The 24,539-nt window shown below is 35.6% G+C and overlaps 1 protein-coding gene across 6 annotated transcripts in view; it reads left to right on the forward strand.

The window, feature by feature from the left end:
- Positions 1-20,410, forward strand: part of slc12a7b (solute carrier family 12 member 7b) — an 82,140-nt gene extending 61,730 nt beyond the window's left edge. For 2 of the 6 annotated variants that reach the window (XM_053495389.1, XM_053495391.1), the window contains exons 12-26: positions 2,154-2,328; positions 3,336-3,454; positions 3,864-3,962; positions 5,006-5,125; positions 5,302-5,406; positions 6,776-6,944; positions 8,425-8,620; positions 8,757-8,923; positions 9,076-9,207; positions 9,306-9,413; positions 10,746-10,862; positions 12,511-12,686; positions 14,353-14,367; positions 16,048-16,181; positions 17,039-20,410. In XM_053495389.1, coding sequence (XP_053351364.1) covers positions 2,154-2,328; positions 3,336-3,454; positions 3,864-3,962; positions 5,006-5,125; positions 5,302-5,406; positions 6,776-6,944; positions 8,425-8,620; positions 8,757-8,923; positions 9,076-9,207; positions 9,306-9,413; positions 10,746-10,862; positions 12,511-12,686; positions 14,353-14,367; positions 16,048-16,181; positions 17,039-17,130 — 1,924 coding nt within the window. In that variant the 3' untranslated portion in view covers positions 17,131-20,410. The remainder of the gene's footprint in view (positions 1-2,153; positions 2,329-3,335; positions 3,455-3,863; positions 3,963-5,005; positions 5,126-5,301; positions 5,407-6,775; positions 6,945-8,424; positions 8,621-8,756; positions 8,924-9,075; positions 9,208-9,305; positions 9,414-10,745; positions 10,863-12,510; positions 12,687-14,352; positions 14,368-16,047; positions 16,182-17,038) is intronic. The other 4 variants (XM_053495392.1, XM_053495394.1, XM_053495390.1 and 1 more) reach the window with 3 other exon arrangements.
- Positions 20,411-24,539: the final 4,129 nt, after the last annotated feature.

Consider the following 24,539-nt stretch of genomic DNA (forward strand, 5'->3'; position numbering starts at 1 on the left):
ATGCCTTCTGTATGATGAATGAATGCCCATATCTTTGGTTCAGCTTGCCCCATGCATCTTTATAAGCCTCATCATCATTCCTGTAGAAGATGCCATCAAGAGACTTACGAGCTGGCCCACCAACATACCTTTTTAAATAGTGCAGTTTGTTAGCAGAAGAAATGGCCTTTCCATCAATAAGTGACACAAAAGCAGCCTTCCACTCAATAAACTGGATAGGGTCACCACTGAAAACAGGCGGTTCTGTTGCAGGCAGCCTGTTCAGAGATATACTATCTTGTACAGCTTGAGCAAGATGAGATATATCAGATTTTAGAGATGAGGATGTCGCTGTGTTGTCAGTAGGATGTTGAATGGGACTCTGAACCACATGCTGCTGTAGTATACCCCTTACATCCTGCTGTTCCCCTGTATTCGAGTCTAAAGAATGAATGCTGGCTTCCTGAGCTATTTCTTGATCATAGGCCTGCAGTCTGGCTCTAGCTGCCTTTAGATCCTTCTCTGCCTTTAGCTTTTCCAGTTCACATTTCCTAGCTTCTATCTCTTGTATCATTGAGTATTCCGCTTCTTTGGCAGCTAATTCAGCTGCTGCATCTGCTCGCTTAGCTGCAATGGAAGTATCTGTAGACCTTGATGACGTGGGGCGCGATACTGTGGATCCATACACAGAGCGAGCGTAATCATGATGGAGTAGCTCACGAAGGCTGTGTCTGACATTTTCTCGTTCAAAGTCCTCAAGGCATGCCATTCTGTCAAAAATGATCTTTGAAATATCCTTAGTTACAGCTTCACAAGTATCAACTCTGCGTCTAGTGTCACTGGATGGAGCAATGTAATCTCTGATTTCCAAGTATATGTGCATAACATCATCCCTTCCCTTTTCCAGTGTATTAATAAGCGTTACCAGTTGACTCTCGCTTACATCTGATTTAAGCTCCTCTCTTGTGCTGCGAGCTAGGTCCTTCCATTGTTCATACAACTGAATCAATCTTCTCTCCTTTTTTAGGGCCTCCTCCTTTTTATATGCACGCATCTTTTCCGTAGGTTTCCGTTGCCGACCAGAAACACAAAGCTCCTCCTCTTCCATTCCATTGTGAGGGGCCTCCAACTGCTGGTCAGGATCTTTATGTTCAGAAGCGTCCATTTTCTTTACAGGAGTACCACAGACTTAAATAATGACTGCAAGACCTTTGATGCTCATTAAACAACTTTTAGATGTGTGACAGGACTAATGACGTGAAGCTGTTCGTTTTCTATGTAAAGTGCTTACTCTCCAGAGTAAGGTGAAGCTCTTACTGTAGCATTCCCGGCTGAACATAAGCACTTTACTCTCTTGACTGATGTTTAAAAAGATATTTTAATTAGACTTATTTTAACACTGATGATTTATTTTTAAATGTATATAAAGCATTTGCAACAACAACAAAATGTACATATTTATAAATTTGAAACATTGACAACCTCTGCTTAGGAGTGCAATTAAGAAACATAAAATATACTAATGTTGAAATTAACTATGAACTACTATAAACAATATAACAGCCAAAAACTGTACCTTGTGCCCTTTATCAGCCAGGTGCTGAGAGGTAGGAGAAAGCCTTAAATCTAGCAAGTTAATATATGCTCCTTTGTGCACACCAGCCAGACGCTTATCACATGTAAAGTACATATAAAGTATTCACAAACAGCGCCACTGCACTTCCTTTTTGAACATCAAAATAAAAGTCTGTGAAATAAAACGCAAACACAAATGTAAAACAAATAAGAATAAAGTCTCCATATTTTAATTAACGTCAAGTAAAAAACAAAACACAACCATTAAAGAGTTTCTCTTATAAATGTTCTTAAATAAAAGGCCTTCTTTGTGAAACTTTTAAGTCATTTATGGCAACACTGCCCTCTATTCCTGGAGGTAAAGATGACGTCCCACTTCTGTGCTTGGGGGTTTAATGGTCATTTACATAAACGTTTATGTATTCTTTAAAGAATTACATACAGTTTTAAAGCATGAAAGGTGATTAGAAGTATTGGACAGTACCTCCAAATAATAGCTTCAAAACTCTTCTGTCCAGGCTGCTCTGAATATAAAATAATAATTATAAAAAGAATACATGAACTTCAGGCTCATGTCTCTTATATTCGTCTCCTACCAGATTCGGGGACTCAGTGAAGAAGAATTTAGTGATTGGTACTTTATCATGGCCGTCTCCATGGGTGATCGTGATTGGCTCGTTTTTCTCCTGCTGCGGAGCCGGGCTGCAGAGTCTCACTGGCGCCCCTCGACTGCTGCAGGCCATCGCACGAGATGGCATTGTGCCTTTCTTAGAGGTAACACTGACACGCATACTTGACATATTTATGGTTCATGTGAAGTTATGAGTAATTTTAACTTCCTGTGTGGTGGTAGCCTTTATTTATAGGCTTAGCTCACATCAAAGGCCACTTAAAGGGTTTGCAAAGGCCATCATGTTCTTTAAAACGTTTTTCAAAAACAAAGATTCTTTTAATTATACTCTTAAAATATGCATCTGAAATTCTAAATTATTTTATATAATGATAATAAAATTGTTTTTATGTAAATTATATTAGCATTATTACAAGTTTTACATCTGAAAACATTATATTTAACTTGCAGTACATGTCTATGTTTTGCCTTTGCATTACTTAGATATAAATAAATCTAAAGCATAAAGTTCTGTATAACATTAAATAAAACATGACAGTCTAAAAAAATCTTTAGTGTGAAATATTGGCAAGTAATTATTCTGGCTAGGCGCCCTAATTTGAGTAAAATTAAGCAGCTCAGCTCCTTTTTTTCCCCTTTAAAGACATCTTGTATAATGACAGGCTTGTATTGCAGACATTTAAAGTGCCAATGGGAAGTTAAACCTTGTTAGTTCAAATCGCTTCACATGTAAATGAAGGCTATAAAAATGTAAACTGTTTCTCCAAGTTTAATGTTTAACTGTTTAGCAGCAAGTCCCATAGTGGCATAGTGGTTACCACTGTGGACTTGCACCTCCAGGGTCAGTGGTTTTAAATATTACCTCTGGTCTGAGTACTCTGATGGAGTTTGCTTGTTCTTCCTGAGTTTGGTGGGTTTCCTCCAGGTACTCCAGTTTCCTCATAAAGTTCAAAGTCTTTGTTGAAGGCTGATTGGCATTTCCAAATTGCTCACAGGGTATGTTTGGGTGTTTGTGCATAAATGGTGTACCCCACCTCATGCCCTGAGTTCTCTGAGTTTGAGATCATTTTGATAGTTATTTCCCTTCACATTTACAAGGAAAGGTAATATTTCATGTATTGTATATTCATGATGCTGTTCATGCTTTCAGGTGTTTGGGCATGGAAAAGCGAATGGAGAACCTACATGGGCGCTGCTGCTTACTGCTGGTATCTGTGAAATCGGCATTCTCATCGCCTCGCTGGATGCTGTGGCTCCCATCCTGTCCATGTAAGTAGAGCTGTCTTTTTCTATCCCTTTTTATCTCATTTGTTCATTTATAGTGCCATAATAGTTCTTGCTATTATTCATATTTTTCCTGCCTTCTCATTCATTTTTATGCCTTTTCATTTTTGTTCTTCATTTCCTGTTATTTCGTCTCACTAGGACACCTGTGCTTCTTCATCTCTCTTTCTCTTCCCATTTAATTTAATTCACTTGTCCCCTCGCCTGACCGCGCTCTCTCACCATCTTTAATGATGATAATAACTTTAATACACCCTCAAACCTCAAACCTCAAGCTAAAAACCTCTTTCCTTCCTGCTCACCTATTTTTACTTTGTTTTTCTTGTTGCTTATAAAAGCTGCTGTTTTTTTTTTTTACTAATTATGACCTATGCTGTGTATGTGTGTCTTCTAGGTTCTTCTTGATGTGTTATCTGTTTGTGAATCTGGCCTGTGCTCTTCAGACCCTCCTGCGCACACCTAACTGGCGCCCTCGCTTTAAGTATTATCACTGGTGAGCTCAAACACATGTTTTATTGTGTTGGTCTATTATCTGTGCAGGTATTAGGTTTAGATGATCCAAGTCAAGCAAGTGAACAAAAGCTAATTATGCTCCTATGGGTCAGTGACCTCTGACAGTATTCATCATCATGGCTGCCAGCCATGGAAACCAGCTTGGCTCTTATTAGCTACTTCACTTAAAGAGTCTCAAATCCCTTAGAGGACACACTCTTGAAGGATACACAGATTATTCCTTGATGACGTATCAGGGCAGTTCCACTGCAGAGGAAGAGGTTCTTTAAGGCTAAAAGTACACAATGTGCCTACTGACATTGCTTTGAGTTGAAAGAGGCCTTGTCTCTGAATACTCCCATTTCTTTCTAGCCAGCTGGTTAAATCCCATTACTAACTCATGGTCGGGTCACACTAGGTCGTAGTGCCATTCCCTCCTGCACTCCACTCTGAGATTATAAAAGGTGTATGAGCAGGAAAATTCACCAACGGTTTATGTTGATAAAGGTGCCATATGTAATGTTTAAAGGTGTTTTAAGACATGTACTGCTCATATTGTAAAGATAGATCGGTAAAGGTGTGGTTCAGAATACTGATTTACAATTAGTCCAGTTACTTTGTTCATTAGTAGGCTTTTAATCATTTTCTCAAACAGTAATTAGCTTTGTCATCTCTAAAGTGTATGGCTTGATCTAACTTTGATCTAATTACCATTTCAACTTAGGTATTCTATAAGTGGAAATTTAAGGAATAGAGATCTCCCTGGCTGTATTGTGTACATACAGTAATTAATGAGCCCAATATATTGATAGTTAATTAATAATCATGCCCATGAAATAAATCTGTGCAGAGGATTTTTTCCTGTTTCATTTATGGATCTTTTCCAGTTAGATGATTTCCTAGCTGTAAGAAGTTAAAGGTTATGCTAATATTTTTAAATATTCCTAAAAAATGTCATCATAGACCCCTATTACCCCAACAGAATAACAACAATTATTTCTTTCAGTTTAAGACAATCTCTCATGTTTTTCTCTTTTCCAACAGGACACTTTCTTTCCTAGGAATGAGCCTGTGTCTGGCCTTGATGTTCATATCCTCTTGGTACTATGCCCTGGTAGCTATGGTCATTGCCGGCTGTATCTACAAATACATCGAATACAGAGGGTAAGCTCAGCTGAATGGTACTGAAAGCACAGGTGTGATCAGCATGTCTGGATCAACAGCGCTTCACATGTAGGCGTATAAGCTGATTTGCTTTTCTGAGTGGTTTTATGTGCCACGGAAGTGATCAAGAAATCTTTTATAATCAACTAACCTTAGGCTTCTATATGTGTACACAGAGCAGAGAAGGAGTGGGGCGATGGCATCCGTGGCGTGTCACTCAACGCTGCTCGTTATGCTCTCATTCGCCTGGAGGAAGCACCACCGCACACTAAAAACTGGAGGTAAGAATTCTAGTAATATTTTTAAGGTTGTATGCTGAGATATTTAATCCTATTTCTCTTTCCACCACTACTCGGATTACGGTGTCCTTATTCCTCACTAGTATAATCCACAAACTATTACTAATTAATTAGATTTTTCTCAAGACATTGTTAATCCCACACTGAATAGATGATGATTCATCCAACCCTTAGCAGACTGTTATTGAAAACATTAAGGCCAAATCTCTTTCTCCTTCTCTGCCCAACTATCCGAGGGTTGCCGTAATCAGATGCCAAGAAAACAAGAACCTGTAGTGCCATCTGTCCGAGCGAGCAGAACTTCAAGTGTTGAAATGTAACTAGGGCCTTTCTGCACTCTCATTGTTGCTTAAGCCTCTTTGTGTGGCTGGATGCCAGTGCTTTGCTGCAGTAAGATTAAATTTGCTGACCTGTGCATGAGATCTTAATAAAACGCTAATATTATTACTATTGAACTCAAATTTATTTAACCGTTTACGTTTCCGAACCTTTAGGATTGTTACATGTTTATATAGTAAGTACACTGACAACATGATATTACGGTAGAAGAATGAGAAGTATCAGTGTGGAATTTTATAAGTACATAATTACTCATAAAAGTACACATTACTAAAAACTGAAAATTAAGGGATTTTTGTCTGATAATATACTGTAGGACAGCATGGCTACGTAGCATGTATCATTGCTGTATCTTAGATAGAAGGGTCCTGAATTTAATCCTGAGCTCAGGTTTCGGCTTAGGCAAAGTTTCACATGTTATTTATATGTTTGTATGAGTTTCCCCAGGAGTCTCTATTCTAAAAACATACAGGCAGGCAGATTGGATATCCTAAATTGACATGAGAACAAGTGTGTATGAATAATGCCGCGGGATTATATTCTTGCACCCATGTATCCATTGTTCCTGCAATAGGCTCAGGATTCACCATGAACTTGGTTTTTCATGCATAATGTACTTCTGCAATTCTATTTCTTATAGCTAAAGGTAAAAAAAAAAAGATAGACAATATAGTGGGAACACCTCTGTGATAACCAGTTTGGATGATGATAATTCTTGATTCTTTACCTAATAAAAGTAACAAGAAGGTGTACTGCGAACTCATTGAGGTGTTCCTTACCTCAAAACTCTTCTGCTTTTTTACAATAGAGTAGGATTATTCTTTTACAGCTGTTTATTGTAAGTGCATTGAAAAGATGTTCAGTGTGAGCGTATTCCCTATTGAACATAGTAAAATCTTTTTGATTACCACTTGTTTTAGCCTCCTCAAAGTGCCATAAAAAACTCTGATGGACCTCACCAAGAGCTACTGTTTGCTATACATCAGGTTTATTTTCTGCTCTTATGTTTAAGACCTCAGCTGCTGGTACTGCTGAAACTGGACTCGGAGCTAAAAGTGAAACACCCTCGTCTTCTCTCCTTAACCACACAGCTGAAGGCAGGTAAAGGACTCACCATTGTCGGCTCTGTGCTGGAAGGTACCTACCTCACCAAGGACACAGAGGCCAAGAAAGCTGAGCAAGTAAGTCTCTACTCAGTGATACCTACATATATTAAGTAGTATAACTACAGCATTCATTTATGATGCTACTGTCATTATCCAATAAATTTAAATGCATTTACTCCATGGTTTGGTAAATTATAGCAGCGGAAAACGCCTTGTTTAGGTACCAGGGTTCACATTTTAGATATTTGAAGTGTTATCTAGTATAAAGCATGAGGAGACACTGACATCTAGTGGCACTAAGAAGTACTGTAGAAGTAATCAAATAATTAGCAGTGTTAAGATCTGCTTGTGTAACAGTTAATGGTCTGTCATGTTCAAGTTCAGATGTACTATGAGATAAAATTATATTTGAGATGAAATTTAGTGTCTCCAAATATATAAAACTTAATGTTGTAAATGCATTTTTCATACCTGAAACAACTCTTGGTTTCAAATCTCTTCCAATTAATGCATTTTAGTGTCTAGAGCATAAAGCAGGAAATATATTTTAATTTATATACACACACATAATGAAGACCCAGCTAAATGTCTAAAAATAACTTTAAAGTGAATTTTGCATATTAGGCCCGCTTATTTTATGCATTTCTTGTTGTTGTTGTTGTTGTTCTTGTTGTTTGAATTTAAACATCATATTTTTTAAATAATGTAATACTGATTTTATTGGTCTTATCAAAAGCAATAGTGTTTGATACACTGTAAACTTTGTTACATATTTAATTCTGATTGGTCAAAACATGTTTTTAGCATGATTTATTTGTCAGTAGCAGCGTTGCTCTGATGGTAGTTCCGGCTGTCAGTCATGTCATGGATTTATATTCATGTACTAACAAACTCATTTGTATAGTATTTCTATGGCAGATAACTCACATCAATGCATTTTAAAAAGTGTGTATTTGTTGATGTGATGAATTTTGTGTTGGAAAAGTATTATGATTATTATTATTAATAATAATATTATTATTATTTATGGAAAGAGTCTACAGTGTCACTGCCTTGCAGAAGTTAGACTGTAACATTTAAATCATAAGACAATCTTTAGGACAGAAGAATTTGCACTTTTTGCTTATTAAAAACGTGACCAGTTATATTTGCAGTTCGTCTTATTTTTTGACTCTGACCTTTTGAAACAATAAAAAAGAACTGGAAATAGATCAAATTAATTATATGTTATTCTTTTATACCTTAACTACTATTATCAGTAAGGGGATTACTTTGGTTTAAAAGGAAAAAGACGTTTGGGGACATGGTGTTACTGAAAAAATAATTAACTAACAATAACTTCCCCTGTTTTGGTTGAAGGCTGCATTACACCATCATTTCACTGAATATTTTACAATAACATCATGCTTGTCTTTTATTCCTCATGTACAATATCAGTTTACTCTGCTGTTCTTATCATAAAACAAACAGTACTTAATGTGAGGTAATAAAGACAACAGAGACAAAGTACAAACATTCTGATAAGATAACTTAAGTGTATCTTTGCTCTTTGTAGAGCATTAAAGAAGCCATGACTGCAGAAAAGACCAAGGGGTTTTGTCATGTGGTGGTGACATCCAACCTGCGTGATGGCGTCTCACACCTAATTCAGTCAGCTGGTCTCGGGGGCATGAAGCACAACACAGTGCTGATGGCATGGCCGAACTCCTGGAAACAGTGCAATGATCCACTTTCATGGAAGAACTTCATCGGTCAGCATCTCAGAAACAGTCTTTTTTTTTCTGTGAAACACATATACATATCTTTATTTATCAGACACCATTAATTAAATTTTCAGCATTTGAAAAATTAATAACAATCCTAAAAAAATCTTGCTTTTCTCCTCAGAGACTGTGCGAGAGACCACAGCAGCTCATCAGGCGTTGCTGGTAGCTAAGAATGTGGACAATTTCCCTCAGGTGGAGCGGCTACCAGAAGGCACCATAGATGTTTGGTGGGTGGTTCACGATGGAGGAATGCTTATGCTGCTGCCTTTCCTGCTCCGCCAACACAAGGTACACCAAACAAATGTCTGAGTCTGATAATACTGTGTCTCCACACCAGCACTATTAAAGAAAGCCTATTTATTTAATGAAATTTAACTTGTTGTCTAATATCTTTTTCTCCTTCTACACTTGCTTTGTGTCTGTGTCTGTGTTCATATCAGGTGTGGAGGAAGTGTAAGATGCGTATCTTCACTGTAGCACAGATGGATGATAACAGTATCCAGATGAAGAAAGACCTTCAGATGTTCTTGTATCACCTTCGACTAGATGCTGAGGTTGAGGTTGTTGAAATGGTATGTTCACATATGGATAGATGTCTCTTTATCTTCTCTGATCATGGCCATCTTGTAAATGATGTCTTGTGTTCTCCTCTGTGTTTTCATGAAAATAGCACGATAGTGATATCTCAGCTTTCACCTACGAGAAGACCCTCGTTATGGAGCAGCGGTCACAGATGCTAAAGCAGATGCATCTCTCCCGGACTGAGAGGGAGCGAGAGGTAATGTGTTTGCAAGAGCTTCCTTAAACTGTTACTGTATGTTAAAATTTCAGAAACTGTAATATTTTATTGTAATTGTAAACTTGCAGCGATTCAACATCTTTATTTAATTTATTAAATTAAGTTTAATGTACTATTAATGTTTATTTTATATATGGGCTGTTCAAGCCAAACTGGGACTTTTGATTGTTCAGCATAACAGGACATAGTTATGAGAGTAAAAAGGCTCTTAATATCTCTATATTATCCTACGCTACACTATTGCACTTATCCCAGCATTTCACTAGTACTTGAATATTATCAAATCATACAGTTTTCTCAGTATGCCGGAGCCATGATCACACGCTTGCTTCATGTCTGAAATGCTGGCCTTCCAGGTACTACTTTTAATGGCACAAACATGTGGAAATTACTTAAAGTGAAGTCACGGCTGAGATGTAGCAATAACTCCCAGCTGAGTTCTTGTAATGTACTGTACAAGTGGTGTTTGTGAATGATTGTGTGTTCAGTTCCCACAGAAAGACAAGTCTTTTCCACAAGTTTGGGAAAAGATAACTTTGACTAGTTATCTGACATTTTTCTAGGATCAGGGGTTCCACTCGCTGACTTTACATGCAAACAACTGCAAAGGGCGTTGGGCCCATGCACATTCCGATGTCAATTGGTTTTACACCTTCATTCACAAGACATTTTATCACAAGTCCCGGTTTGAATTGAACACCCCTTGTACTTAATAAGTGTTTAAAGTTACACAAATCCTATAAAGACCAAATTGATTATTCATAATTAGTTAAATAAATGAACAAATCTTACTTCCACGTTCACCCTTTCTTGTACTAAAATAAAGACTTGATTTATATTATCCTTAATATTACAGTACATGATCTGCATCAGTATATTGGAACATGGTACACTTTTCTTCTTTTCAGTAAACAACATTTTTAGTAAGACTTTTATTTGTTTAAAAAAACTGCAGTAAATCTGCTAAACAGTTTACACTTGAGTAAACCGTGTATACTCATGTTAATTTAATTGAAATTATTTTTTTTTAAGGTGACTTTCAAGATAACTCTGGGTTTGCATCACCAGTCCGATATTTAGCAAAGGGCTGTAAAATGAACTTGTTAGTTTGGATAGTGTGTATTTGAGGTTCTACTGATCAGTCATGTATGGATTGTAATGCTTTTACGTTGTATAAAGCACTTGATTGCCATCTATATAAAATATTTTGGAAGATGTAGCATAAATCCTTTTTGCACACCGTAATTTACTGTAGCCATATGACATCTCTTATATTGTTGCGGCTATGGGGCCTGGCACTTACCCCTTCAGATTCAAAGCATCACTGACGAATCTCGTAGCTCCATTCGGAGGAAGAACCACACTCGGGCTCAGAGCTCGGGCTCCAGTAACCAAGGTGCTGCACTGGAAGACGAAATGGAGAATGAGGTAGCGAATATAAAAACCGTGCCCCCGAGAGCATCACCCTAGATTCAGCACTCACAGTTACAGAGCCACAAAAAAGTGCAAAGAGCTTTACAGTCCAAGACAAATCTTTTTAATCTTTAATCTTTATTCAGAGATCTTGGTCACTTTAAAATCTTGAGTGACACAGTGGCTCTGCAACTGTGCTGGTGTGTTTATCCATCTCCGTGACTCCTCCCATTACGCATGAATATCTGCACAGTGGCGTCCACTTCCTTGTGAGCCCCTTTGTCAATATAAATAATTTTTCTCTATCCTTTTACTCCTTATCATTTGCTACCCTTGTCAATGAGCTTCACCAAAGATTCTCTGCTTTACTTAGCAAAAAGCAGCGCATCACTTTTTTGATTCACAAATAATATGCATAACATTGCATGCTAGCTTGTTGATATAATTCCACCTCCATATTAATACTTTGCCTTGTATGTGTAAAACCTAAATGTCAAATAACCTTGTGTGTTTTACATGTTACACAGCATCGATCATTTGATACTCATACAAAACACATGTTGAACATGTTTACATTTTTGTTTCATTTACTGACTTTTCATTGTTTTTTTTTATAGTTGTTGGCATATGTACTACAATACATATGTTTTACATAAATGCAGTTCCAAGGTTTATCAAAGAGCTCATTAACTCTATATTAAATATTTACATTTTAATAGGGTAATCACTCTAATAATAATAATAATAATAATAATAATAATAACAAAAGCCTATTAAGGTTGTGTAGCATATGCGTTTTTAGCATGCTAATCAGATTTGCTATTATAATTTCAACAAACATATTAAATAGTTGGCAAATTTGTATTAGATAAAGCTTGCTTCTCATAAGGTTCTCGTTTTTCACTTTTGTCATTACAAAATAGGGGAGAGCAGTTAAACCAAATCTTCCATCTTGCTTTGTGTGTGTATATATATATATATATAGCATGCCTAGAAATTGATTAGCTAGCTAGCCACAGATGCCAGCTTTCATAGAGCTGCTTGCTAGCAAAGTAATTACCAAGCCAATTATCCATTTTGTGAATTGTGAATAGTAAAACACAAAACTAAACAAGTAAACAACATGACTTACTTCTTATCATTTTTAATCTGAAAAAATGCCTTATTTAGTACATCCTGTCAAAACACTGAGGTGACTAGCTTCCTCCATTTTGAATCTGGTGCTCTACATGAACCCAAAGTGTATACCACAGGTTATATACAGAGGGGTCCAAAAAATGAATACACACTTACAACATGAAAAATACCACAAAAAAAAACAAAAAAAAAAAAACAGTCACATAATAGCATTCTGACAATGCGACTACTGACATCTTTGTGGGGATACATAATACTACACATTGCTTCTATAATTCAATATTATCGGGCATATTTTAAAGGGCATAGATAACTGTTAAACTGTTTAAAGCCACTCTGTATGTGCAGGATGTATGTATGCACAGGTATGTACCATTTAATGCTGTGTATAAAATATTTATCAGATATTGGACAAAAAATCACCTGATGTTAGGATTTCAAGAGAAGGATTTCCTTGGGTTGGCTAGTATGCGTTTATGTTTTCTAAGCTATGTGAATTGATTTAATGCTTTTGATGGATCCTCAGGCGCAGCTCATTCATGATAAGAACACAGCATCCCATGCTGCGTTAAATGACAAACCTGATGCCACTCCTGACCGGGTCCACATGACCTGGACAAAAGAGAAGTTAATTAGTGAACGCAATCGCAACCGGGAGCAGAACGCCAGTATGGGTGTACGGGATATTTTCAACATGAAACCGTGAGTACGCACTGCAGTTTGAATTATTTCTTCATGATTAAATGAGAGATTTGATTAGATTAGATTGATTTGAAATATCTGTATAAGCATCTGTATCAGAACTTTATGAAAAATGCTTAAGATTTCTTTTAAAATGTATTGTCTTTATAATTTTTATGAGTATTTGATTGGTTAGTACAATTTTAAAATGTTTAATTTATATATTGTCTAAAAGGAGCTTGCATGATTTTTGAAAACTTTTTATGTAGGTTTTTTGTTTTGTTTTTAAAGGGCACAGCCTGCATGATTTGTAGTAGTGTTGGTTATTGCATAAAGGAGTTTGCAAGCCATCTCTGTTAAACAGCATGGCCCAGTGTGTAGGCACATTGTCTGGACTAACGGTCATGATCTCACCATGTGTCCTGTGTCTCTGTGTTACTTAAAAAAACCTCCATGTGGCCAACTTCCATGGGTGCAAGAATGCGTTAATGACAAATACTACTTATACTTTAATTATTAAAGATTTAAAACGTTATTAAACAAGAACGAATTAATTTATTGCACTCATCTGTTAAGAAAACATGCTCATGGTTTGAAGGCTCACAGTGTTGATCATAACTTTATTAATAAAAAACCTGTTCCATAAAAAAATTATCTTCTTGTGAATTTACAGGAATTAATAAAATTAATCAATCATGTCGAATTTGCATTAATAGTATAAATCTCATTTGCAAATCTGTAGTTTTCCTGGAGTGTATTTTCAAACCAAAACATGATCAGTGTGACATGTTGTGGTTGCCGTGATGGTCAATGTTGCGGTAATAAATACTGTTCCTTGCTCAAGTTGTTAAACTGCAAGAAAAACAGACTTAATTTCAGAATCACATGTAACTAAAACACACCTTTCTGAACTGCACTTAAGTCCATGATAAAGTCAGAGGTCTGAATAGCGACGTGTGAAAATCAAAGTTTTATTTTATTATATCCTCACTCTGAAATCTAAATTCAGCCCACAATATCAGAATAAAAAAACTTGACAATTATGTTATAAATATATTTATAAAAGGAAATGTAAAATTTTTTGTAAAGGTTTGTAAATCTTTTGTTTCTTAAGGATAAAATTATGATCAACACTGTGAACTTATCATTCAAATCATAAGCACGCTTTCTTCACAGAAACGTGCACTAAATTAACCATATATTTACAATAATATATTCAAATACAAGTGTTAATATCGTACAAAAATACTTGTTTACATTTTGCACACATAGGACAGTACAGTTCTTGAACTAGATTTAGTATCTCATGATTATATTATATTATATTATATTATATTATATTATATTATATTATATTATATTATATTATATTATATTATATTATATTACCATTCAGTATAAAATACAGCATGTGCTGTTTTATAAGCCTTTATGTAATAAGGATAGAAGCTGTATTGTTATTCACTTTAGCCTTAATTTTCCATTGGCCCTGGAATTGAGAATGCTGCGTTTAAGCAGTTAGTGTTGTTGCTAGCCTTTCACAGTAGGTATGATTAGATAATTGTAGATTTTAGCATTATAGCACTTTTTTTTTAACCTTTGGATTTACGGGGGCATGTCCTCGTGAAGGGTTTGCAGCAAAGTCTAAGTTTGTCTCTATTGTTTTGTCCCATTTTCCTCCTTCCAGAGAGTGGGAGAGTCTGTAAGTTCATTTTCTTTTTAATGTAGGCCATGTGTCTGTGTTGTAGCTGTCCCGTCTCCTCGGTCCATTACAATTTATTATCCGCAAAATGTGTGTGCCTGTGTGTGAAAAAAAATATGGCGATGCATGCTTCTTACTAAGTCATAACTCCTTTGATTTTATAATGTCTTCTAACTAGCATGACAGAGTAGTATTTCTCCATCAATCAAAACAACACTTGCCTCTCACACCACAGCACCTGGTGTCAATTTAAGAATATGTGAAAACATTCACCTTATTCTGCATCATAAAACTTGAAACAACATGCAAAATAAACAGATCCTAGAGTGTGGATGTTTGAGTTGACATCAGGTTGTGATGGAGAGCGTGTGTTTTGATTGTGCTGTGTGTCAGTGTGTTTAATTGTAATTTGCATTAAGGTCATATCCTGCTGTATTCACCAGCTATTAGTGCCATGCGCTTTAACCCCTTACTAATGTGCTTTTATTTAGCTAGCTGCTCTGACCCTGTAAAAGAACATTTTTTTTTTTCTTTTATTGAATCGGTTCTTATTTGTATATAAATGAAATCAATGATTTTGCATATGTTTTTCATAAAAATGTATATATTTGATTAATGTTACCAAAACTTGCACGCTGTAATAGAATTTAACATAATATATAAACATTTTGTGATATTTTTATTTAAAATCACCCAAAATCTTATTTGAAGGCAAAATGTGTCCAAAATGTCAGGAACTACTGTATATTAGGAACTAGTGTAAATTGAGTCACACTTTCAAATTTAGACACACTTTCAAACATCAAATTGACTAAAATTAAGATTATGACTTACTCTTCTAAGTTTATGGGCAGATGGTGCAATACTACCACCTACTGGAGTGTGGAGCAGAAGATGGGCAAGAAAAAAAGATCAGATAGAAGTTGGGAGTAACAATGTACTAAATTTATGCTTTACATGTCCACTCGTAACTCTTATTTATTTTCTCTGCCTCTGAATCGTATTTTGGTAGATTTTGGCCAACACATTCAGTTCAACATTCTTGCGCAAATTATTGGTCCCTGACTTATTGGACACCATGTAGATTCTATAAATATGCTAAATTAAAACACTCCAATCCTACATGCAGGTAAACTTATAATGATTGGTTTGTATTTGCATATGGGCACATAACTGAGTTTAATAATTTGTAAATATGTTAATGCTTGTCTGTCCAATAAAGTCAGACTGTCTAATTAGATTTCAAATCTTCTCTGTTCCACAAAATTGCAAAACTGCTGGAGTGATATTTTGACATATTTTACAATTTAACTAATTTTACATGTCAAAATGAATTTTATAGTAATGATTTTATAAGGGTTTGGGTGATTTTAATGTGCCTTTGCTTCCCTTATGACACTTTTAAGCAATTCTTATATACTCTTATAATTGTAATTGTCTTTTGTGTATTTTGGACTGTAAAGAATTCCATGATATACAAGAAGATATATTGGTTAGTGCAAGTAAATTGGAGATTTAAACCACAGTACTTAACACAGGGACATTTCAGTACATTTTAATCACTTAATTGTTAAAAGAGATTATATAGTACAATTAGTTATAACAGTACATTTATATAAATTTAGATTTGCAGATGTCAGTTTGATATTCACACCTCATTTACATGCTTTTAAAAAACAGCAACCAGACAAATGTAAGGCGGATGCACACGGCCGTGAAGCTGAATGAAGTGGTGCTGAATAAGTCGCAGGACGCTCAGCTGGTCCTCCTCAACATGCCTGGTCCACCTAAGAACCGTGGAGGAGATGAAAACTGTATCCTTATTTAAATATAAGTGTAAAAAATAAGTTTTTTGACTAAAAACACAGTGGAGCCTCGAATTGCGAGTAACTTGGTCTGTGAGTGTTTTGCAAAACAAGCACAATTTTTTGCTTGATATACGAGATCACAATTGAGCCAATGTTCTTCTCTTGTGCGCGCTGCGGGATTGTGATCGTCTCCGTGCGCGCAAGTACTGTTTATTATAACCTTATGACCACGTGGTAGCAAAAGCAAGTATCATTAGAGAGGTTCCTTGTTAAAAATCCCAGTTTCCAGAGTCTCTGACTTTGTCAGAAAGCGGTGATTCCATTAGTGTGCTTATACGCGCGAGTGTAATTAGTTTCCCGACAGGGCAGTGTTTCTGTTTGTGTGTGTGTGTGTGTGTGTGTGTGTGTGTGTGTGTGTGTGTGTGTGTGTGTGCGCGTGTGTGCGCATGTGTTTATGCACGCACATGTGCGAATGTGTGTGTGACAGTCGTCCTAAAAAGTACCCCTAATTGTACACAATTCATTATTTTTACATGAATATTTTTGGGTTGTGGAACTAATCATTAGAGTTTCTATTATTTCTTATGAGGAAATTGGCTTTGATATGCCATCATGCTTCCTGAATGAATTATGCTCTCAATTTAAGGTTTAACTTTAATTATTTGCTGATTTACTTTTGTTTCCCTTAGTTAAGATTTCTGATTTTCTGAAGGTGAAGTGTTTAATTAAGTTATGTCATGTTGTGCAAAAACACAACATTTTTTATATCTATTTTCAAGAGCTAAAAGAAGGATTATTTTGCATCTCTGTTTCTATTTACAAATTAAAATTGCCAATTTTTTTCCTTAGCCAGTGTGCTCCAGATATGGAGTTCCTGGAGGTTTTGTTAGAAGGTCTCAACCGGGTCCTTTTGGTGCGCGGTGGTGGACGAGAAGTAATCACTATCTACTCATAGCACCTTTGTAGTCCCAAATGTATTTGAGTAGCAGTGATGGTGAAGCTGGGATTGGGTTAGTGGCAGTATGGAAAACTGTTGATTCTGGCAGCTTTGGTCTCCGTGGAAAATGGACAAAGAGGATCCCCTTTGTCAGGAAGGCATTTCAAGCAAAATGTATAACCACGGAAGGCCAAAGGACAAACAAGCACACCAAAACTAATGGCACTCATTGACATTCTATTTCTATTTCATACAATGACTTCTAGTTCATTGTATTTTGTTATTCTTCCTTTGCTCTTTATCATCCATGTCTGTTTGTGTTTAGTGAAGGATTATGTAAAATCAGTAATGCTGTATGTGCTGATTGCTATCATTTTCTGAAGGAATCGGTTCCTCAACACAAGGTTTATTTAAACAGCCATGAACCTCTTCAGATTGCGAAGCCATATTGAGTACACTTTACAGAGGTTTCAGCAAGACAAGGAGAATTAGAATTACTGTTATTCTCAGGCTGTAATGGAACACTTCAGCATAGTGGTGCTGCTTATCACAGCAGCACTACATTACATGTAGCTATGAGAAGGCCTGGTCAGCTGTTTTAGTTGACACAAGTACTTTTTGTGCGTTTCCACTCACACACAGTGAAGTTACTGATGTAGCAAGAGTCAGTGTACACTTTTAAAAGAAAAGGCTCTTTAGAATGATGCCATTGAAGAATTACAACATTGTGCTAATAGTCTTTTAACCATTTTTTTGTTGACACTGAATAATAAGAATACTCATTTTTGACTACTAAGATGCTGTAATAAAAGGGTAGCACTTATGGTGAGAGATTTTTTTTTCTCTTTCTCTCTCTCTTTGTCACCTAAAATGGTTTAAAACTCTATCAATGGCATTATTCTTAAGAATCTTAAAGTTTTGTCACCTTAATTTGTCTTAGTGTATGTAGTCAAATCATTATAGTTACAGTACATCATTCTTTTATATATATTTTTTATATTGTTTATTTTCTTTATCAAGAGAATCTTTCAGATGTGTCTCAAAAGTTGTGATCTGCACCAAGTTTCTCTTCATTTTTAGCTGTCAAGTATTTATTTGTGTTTTGTGTTTTATGCATAGCGATAGCTGTGGTATTTTTGTGCATGTCATTCTAGAGGATATAATGTACACAGATACATGCAATAATTTTGGTTCCTTCATTACAAGACTAGCATATCATTCTCTCGCAGCTCAAGGGTTTGATATACATTGCTAAGGTAGTCCCATCAGTGCAGAAGGAAAATAGCCATAATTCTTGCACAAAGAACGTGGACAATCTTTATTTTATTGGATATATAAAAATACCATAGGGGCTTGCTGTTAAACAAGACTCCCAAGGAAAAAAGAAATGTTAGTCATCAGAAATTAATATATATAAAATAAATGTAATAATGACATTTTAAATTTCAACCAAAACCGTATTCTCATCTTTTACAGTAGTAACTGCATCTGTGTGAGACAAATTAGATGAACAGCTGCTCAAGTTTTAAATGCTGGGCCGATTACTGTTTTTAGTGGTAACAATCGTCCACACCATGAAGGAGTTGGTATTTAACATACAGGCTACAGGTCATATAAGGCAGGTTATATACAGTACATGAAGACATCGGAGTTTAAAGTGAGCATATCTATAGTCCATGTGCTCATATAGGATTTTTTTTTTTCTCCCAGAGCAAATTAAGTTAAATGTAAGGGCCAGATTAATCGATAGTCCTGTTTTTGTTTATAAAGCCTGACAAGCTGGTATTACAAAAGGAGGAAGTACTGTTTGTGATTTATCATTTTACGTTTGTAAGGTAATGTGATTGTCCTTTGCATCAAAGTATGATTTGTGCCAAAAAACAAAACAAAAAAACATACTGGAAAGTGTTTTTGATGTGTGTGTGTGCGCACATTAGTGCATATGTATACAGTATGTGCATATGTGTGAAATTATGTGTATTTACAGTCACGCACAGTAAACCACGTATGTGTAACATGTAAATCTTTAAAAAATCTGTTTTTTGTGATTGCAGCTTATGTGGCTTGAATTGATTTCTTGTAAGTGAGGTTTGAAACATTGTTGAGGAGGCACGACCGGATTCCTTAACGTCATCTCCGCAGGGTTTTTTTGCCGTGTTCGTCTCCAATGTCATTCAAGTCTGGTGTGTTAAAAAAAGGGATACATCACTGTATATATTTGAACAGTTTGTTTCTTTCTTTCTTTCTTTATATCTTGCTATCTTTCTTTCTTCTTTGGGTTGTGCAGTATTTTGTAACCTGAACATTGTATTTTCTGCAGTGCATTGTGATTGAACTAGTTGTAGAAAGCAAAGTCCATACCTACAAAGAGACTGTGATGAAGTGGGACTTTCTTTCTGTGGAGTTTAACATCCATGTTTCTATCCATGTACTAGTTTACTTAGTCTTGTTGTGCTGTTTGTCATCTTAGCCTCTACACTTCGGTTAGGCTACTCTAAGTGTTATGTTAAATTTTTGTGAAATATTGGAAGGGAGATAATGATGTGTTAGAGTTTTGTTCTTGGTTTGTGTTCTGTCCCCTAAATTAATTAGAACATGATATTTCTGTGTCTCTGGGAGAACTTTTGTATGGGACCAGGATAACGAATGGGCTGCAGCACTGGTAAAAATATTGTTTATCGCAATTTCACATTAGCACCACCTGTTTGGTATGGGAGAAAAAAAATCTATCAAGGTGGGCCAGGAGCACATGGACTTGAACTAAAAAGAAATGATGATCCATTGAACCAGAGAAAGAAAGGATCTACTGATATACTGCTACAAGAAGATCACCGAGAGACTCCACAGAGTGGAAAGGTTGAAAAGCTGTGCCTCGTTAGTTTCTTTTAAACTAATTTAAATAACTGTTTGTTTGCTGATTATAAATAGAAGAAAAGAGACCTTTAGTGTGAGTGTGCATGCGTGTGTGTGTGTGAGAGAGAGAGAGAGAGAGAGAGACAGAATGAACAGTAAGCATATGTAATTTCTGTGGCAGCGGGATATGTAGCAGTATGATCAAAATACTATACAGAAACTTCTCCGATTATAAAGTCCAAACTCCCCATCGTTTTAATTAAAAAAAGACCCTCTTTCTCACATCCACTGTGATGGACATGCTTGACCAAAACCTGTACTAGCCTTGTGCATATAATATGAGAAAGGCACTGATTGTAGCACATGTGAATGCACAGTAGTGGAAAGTAGCCCTTTAAATTACATTTGTGCCTCTTACTAATTTAAAATAAAGTGCTCAAATGTATCTCATGCCTTTGATTGATCTGTTCTTTATTTCTATTGATGGGTAAAACTTTATTTGAACAAAAATGTAACAAATTATTGTGTGCGGTCAAACAGAGACCTGTGATAAAATTTATTGTAGATATAAAGCAAAACATGTTAAAGATGGCTTTTGGAGACCACTGTAGTAATCCCCATGAAAATTGATAGATAACTTGTTGCAAACTTGCAGAAGAGATGAATCTGTATGTGGGAACTATACACACAATCATTCACAAACACCAGTTGCATGTTGCAGGAACTCAACTGGAAGTTATTACCACATCTCTGTGCAGGCCTGACTTCGCTACTACTGTAGCTATCTTCAAATGTTTGGACCATTAAAGGAGTTCCTGCGAGGCCAGCATTTTAGACATAATGCAGTGTGAAACTTTTTATCCAGGCACTATAGAAACACTGGGATAACTAAATAACTGCACAATAAGTGCATAACCGCAGCAGGGGATTATATAAAGATATAAAGGTAATTTTAACTATGTTCTGTTGTTTTGCACAATCACGTTTACTACTATTAATATTACTACTACTACTAATAAAATCTATTATAAGTTGGTACACCAGGTGGCAGTACTTGCTTTAGGAGTAATGATTCTACTGTGTAGAACTCCGGGGCTGCAGGATATGTTATTAACAGCTAATGTACTAATATTTTTGTTTTGTTTTGTTTTTTTAAAGCGAACAAATACAAAACCATTACTTTTAAAAAGGTCCATTTAGGAAGGACATCTTTTGGCACCACAGCTAGATAAAATTGATCCTCATGTTCACCCAGATCACAGCAGAACAAATATTTCCACACCTAAGACCATGTGGAGAACATCATTCGGTCACCATGCGTAGAGTACTGGCATTAAGGTATTAATTGTGTGGTTAGTGATTTTTATCAAGAGAATGCTAATGCTGATACAACGAGCTTATCATGTCAAAGTTCACTCCCAAGTCATACCTTCAGACTCTTACCCTGTGAATGCAAATCTTATATTTTAGCATAACTCCTATTCGGTTCAGTTCCAGCTCATCAGTGCTGCAATGCTTCATGACAGGCGAGTAAAAATGCCCCTTTACTTGTTGGTTATTTTCTAATAGTTCAGATAATTCCTTTTAACTCCTGTTTACAAATCTTTGGGTGCTGAGACATGTTTTTAATAACTGGTTTATTGTAATATGGAACTTTTTCAAATATTATTAGAAAATCACAGACCCTAACTTTTACTGTCCGCAATATTGTTTCTTAATATCTGCAATCTGCAAATTGTTTCTTAACACCTGCAATCATCATAACTGTTTTAGATGGTACTGTAATAGTCTCCCTTAACAATACACTGCATGGTAATGTATCATTCTTTCCTGACATACAAATACACACTACACTGAACACTGAAGATAAACGCATGGCAACAAACAATGACGATCAGTTTAGAAAAAAAAATTAAGTATGATTCAGAGCTTTATTGTACTTAGTAATGATAAAAACAGCTGTTTCCCTTCCTGAACTGCTACACAGAAGAGAAAATCAATATTCTTCAAAATATATTCCCTATTTTAGAATCCATGTTTTAAAATGGGTTTAATAACTTTTTTTCCTACAGTTCTTTTTAAGAATAGTTTGGCCAGACCATTGATTCCAGTGCTCACTGCAATCTTTTTTATGAACATTCAGCAAATGAAACGCCTGATCCTTGATAATTGACAGATAACTTCTTGTGAACTTCTTGATAACTTCCTGTGAAGAGATGAATTTGTCTGTGTGAACTGTACACGCAATCATTCATGAACAGCACTTGCACATTACAGGAACTCAGCTGGAAGATATTGCCACATCCCTGTACAGTCCTGACCTCACTGCAAGCCATTTCCCCATTTTTGGGCCAACACTTCCTGGGAGGCTAGTGTTTTATATGTGAAGCAGGCAGTCCGATTAGGGCTTCAGCATACTGAGAAAACTTTCTACCTTGATGGATAGCATAATATGATATATATGTCATATAGGAAATATGTTTTGGTATTGTTCATCAAAAATTTGGCTAGCTATTACAGTATATTAAATCGTCGTTTGCATTTATTGGCACATGGCTAGCAAATGTATATTTAATCTTTTCTTTCTTTTTGCATGACACATAAAAATCTATTATTTTTTAATAAAGCACCTTATTTTAACTGCTAATATTATTTCAATAAATTAATCTCCTATGTTGATTTGGATCAACTTTAAAGATGTATACATACAGTATGTTAGTGAAACATTTTAACACCTGATTTCTTTATGCAGTATAATTTAACAAGTGCTGTCAGTGTAAGAGTCTGTTACTTAAGTTTAATAAAACATTAATATTTACATAGAGATTCTTAGCATTTTTCTGTTATTTAGCAGCTTATGCTGGATTTCTGGGTAAATAAAAGACAAAAGTGTTGAAATACCAGGTGCAAAGTTTCTATCCCCAAGCAAACAAGCAAACAAGCAAACGGTGTACAATTCAACATTAAGTCCTCTAATTAAAGAAAACTTTGTGTATATATGAACAAGTACTTGATCTTTTTTTTGTAAGTTTTGAAGCCATCTGAAACAAAACATTTTTTTTTTTTAAATGCTTATGAAGCCAAGACTTTTGGTCTTCACTTTATGAATGAAAATCTGACAAGCATATGATAATGCTAAAATTTTATGACGGAATGGGAGTCCCAGCTCTAACTACTGCAATGATCACTACAAATTTGTCTGAACTTACCGGTATGGTGCCCAATTTCTTTAATATTTTTTTCCAGTCCAGTCTAATCCAGTCCAGTTCTCTGGTACCCATTATTGTGCAGTAAACCATTAAAGACACAATTTACCTAACACCCACTTTACTTGGACATTTTATTATCTAGTGGTGTTATATTGCAAAAATAATGTAATCAAGGCTGGGAAAATATTATATGTCCTTACATAAAGTCCACTAGAATTTGGATTATAATTGCTAAGTTTCATACTAACTGCAGCATGTCAGAATTGTCAAGTGACTATAATTACGTATACGCTATTAATTTAAAGTGTAACTTAAAATGCCATCAACATTTTAAAATAATAACCCACAAATCCATCTTTCATGTTTTCATTTTTAATTTGTAAAAAAAAAATTAAGAAAAGCCAAAGAGAAGTTTAAAATCCACAGTTGTTCAACTGAACCTATATAAGCACTGTACACTGTTGATTTAACACTCTGGTTGTTCTTTTAAAACTGGGGATTTTGCAGTGTTTAGGTTTCCGCCACAAAACCATTTGAAATCCAAGTGAAACCTTATTTAGTGACCCCAGATGTATTTTTTACACACACATGCAAGAATTAATTAGACAAAATGCATGTTTCCCTGTTGTTGTTAATTTATTTTTATTTTTTTACATTTATATTAAAAACTTTAGTTATTAAACATCCCTGATATGTGATTGACTTTCCTTTAGTGGCTTTAAAATCAACTTGCATAGGCATAAAATTAAATTTTTTTTCTTATTATTTCTTCAAACAGCCAAAAGATATCTTTTAAAAGGCCCAGGCTGACTAGGTGTTTGTGACTGTAGGTGTTTTTTGCCCTTTTATTTATATTTAACTGCACTTCTGTTTATCGCAAAAAAAAAGGGGATTTTAAGAAGCCTACCTTTGGGACAGTTCATTACCCTCAGATTGACCAACAATCCAGTGTGTTTCTTTTGGAGGTGTCTCTTCTCATGCTTAGAGGGTGTATTTCAATATGAAAACATGAAAGAAAGTAAATGTAGTCATAATAAATGCATGTATATAAAACTCCATAGATCCTCTGTAGACCAACTAGAGACCATAGGAGCCAATGGTGATTTTCCCCATTTATTCCCATTTTTACGAAATACAGTACTGTAGTAGGACCTCTGGTCGACATTTACGTGTGCATTCACTGTATATTTGGGAATACCATGAGCAATCTGAGAACACCATAAACTGCATGACTTTGGACTGTGCGAGGAACCCGGAGTACCTGCTGGAAACCCACCAAACACAGGGAGTCGACCCCTCCACCCTGGAAGTTCAAGACCACAGTGCTAACCACTAAATTTACAAAAGTATGGGTGTTTATTTAAT

Source organism: Clarias gariepinus, chromosome 4, assembly GCF_024256425.1.
Source record: "Clarias gariepinus isolate MV-2021 ecotype Netherlands chromosome 4, CGAR_prim_01v2, whole genome shotgun sequence".
Taxonomy (NCBI): domain Eukaryota; kingdom Metazoa; phylum Chordata; class Actinopteri; order Siluriformes; family Clariidae; genus Clarias; species Clarias gariepinus.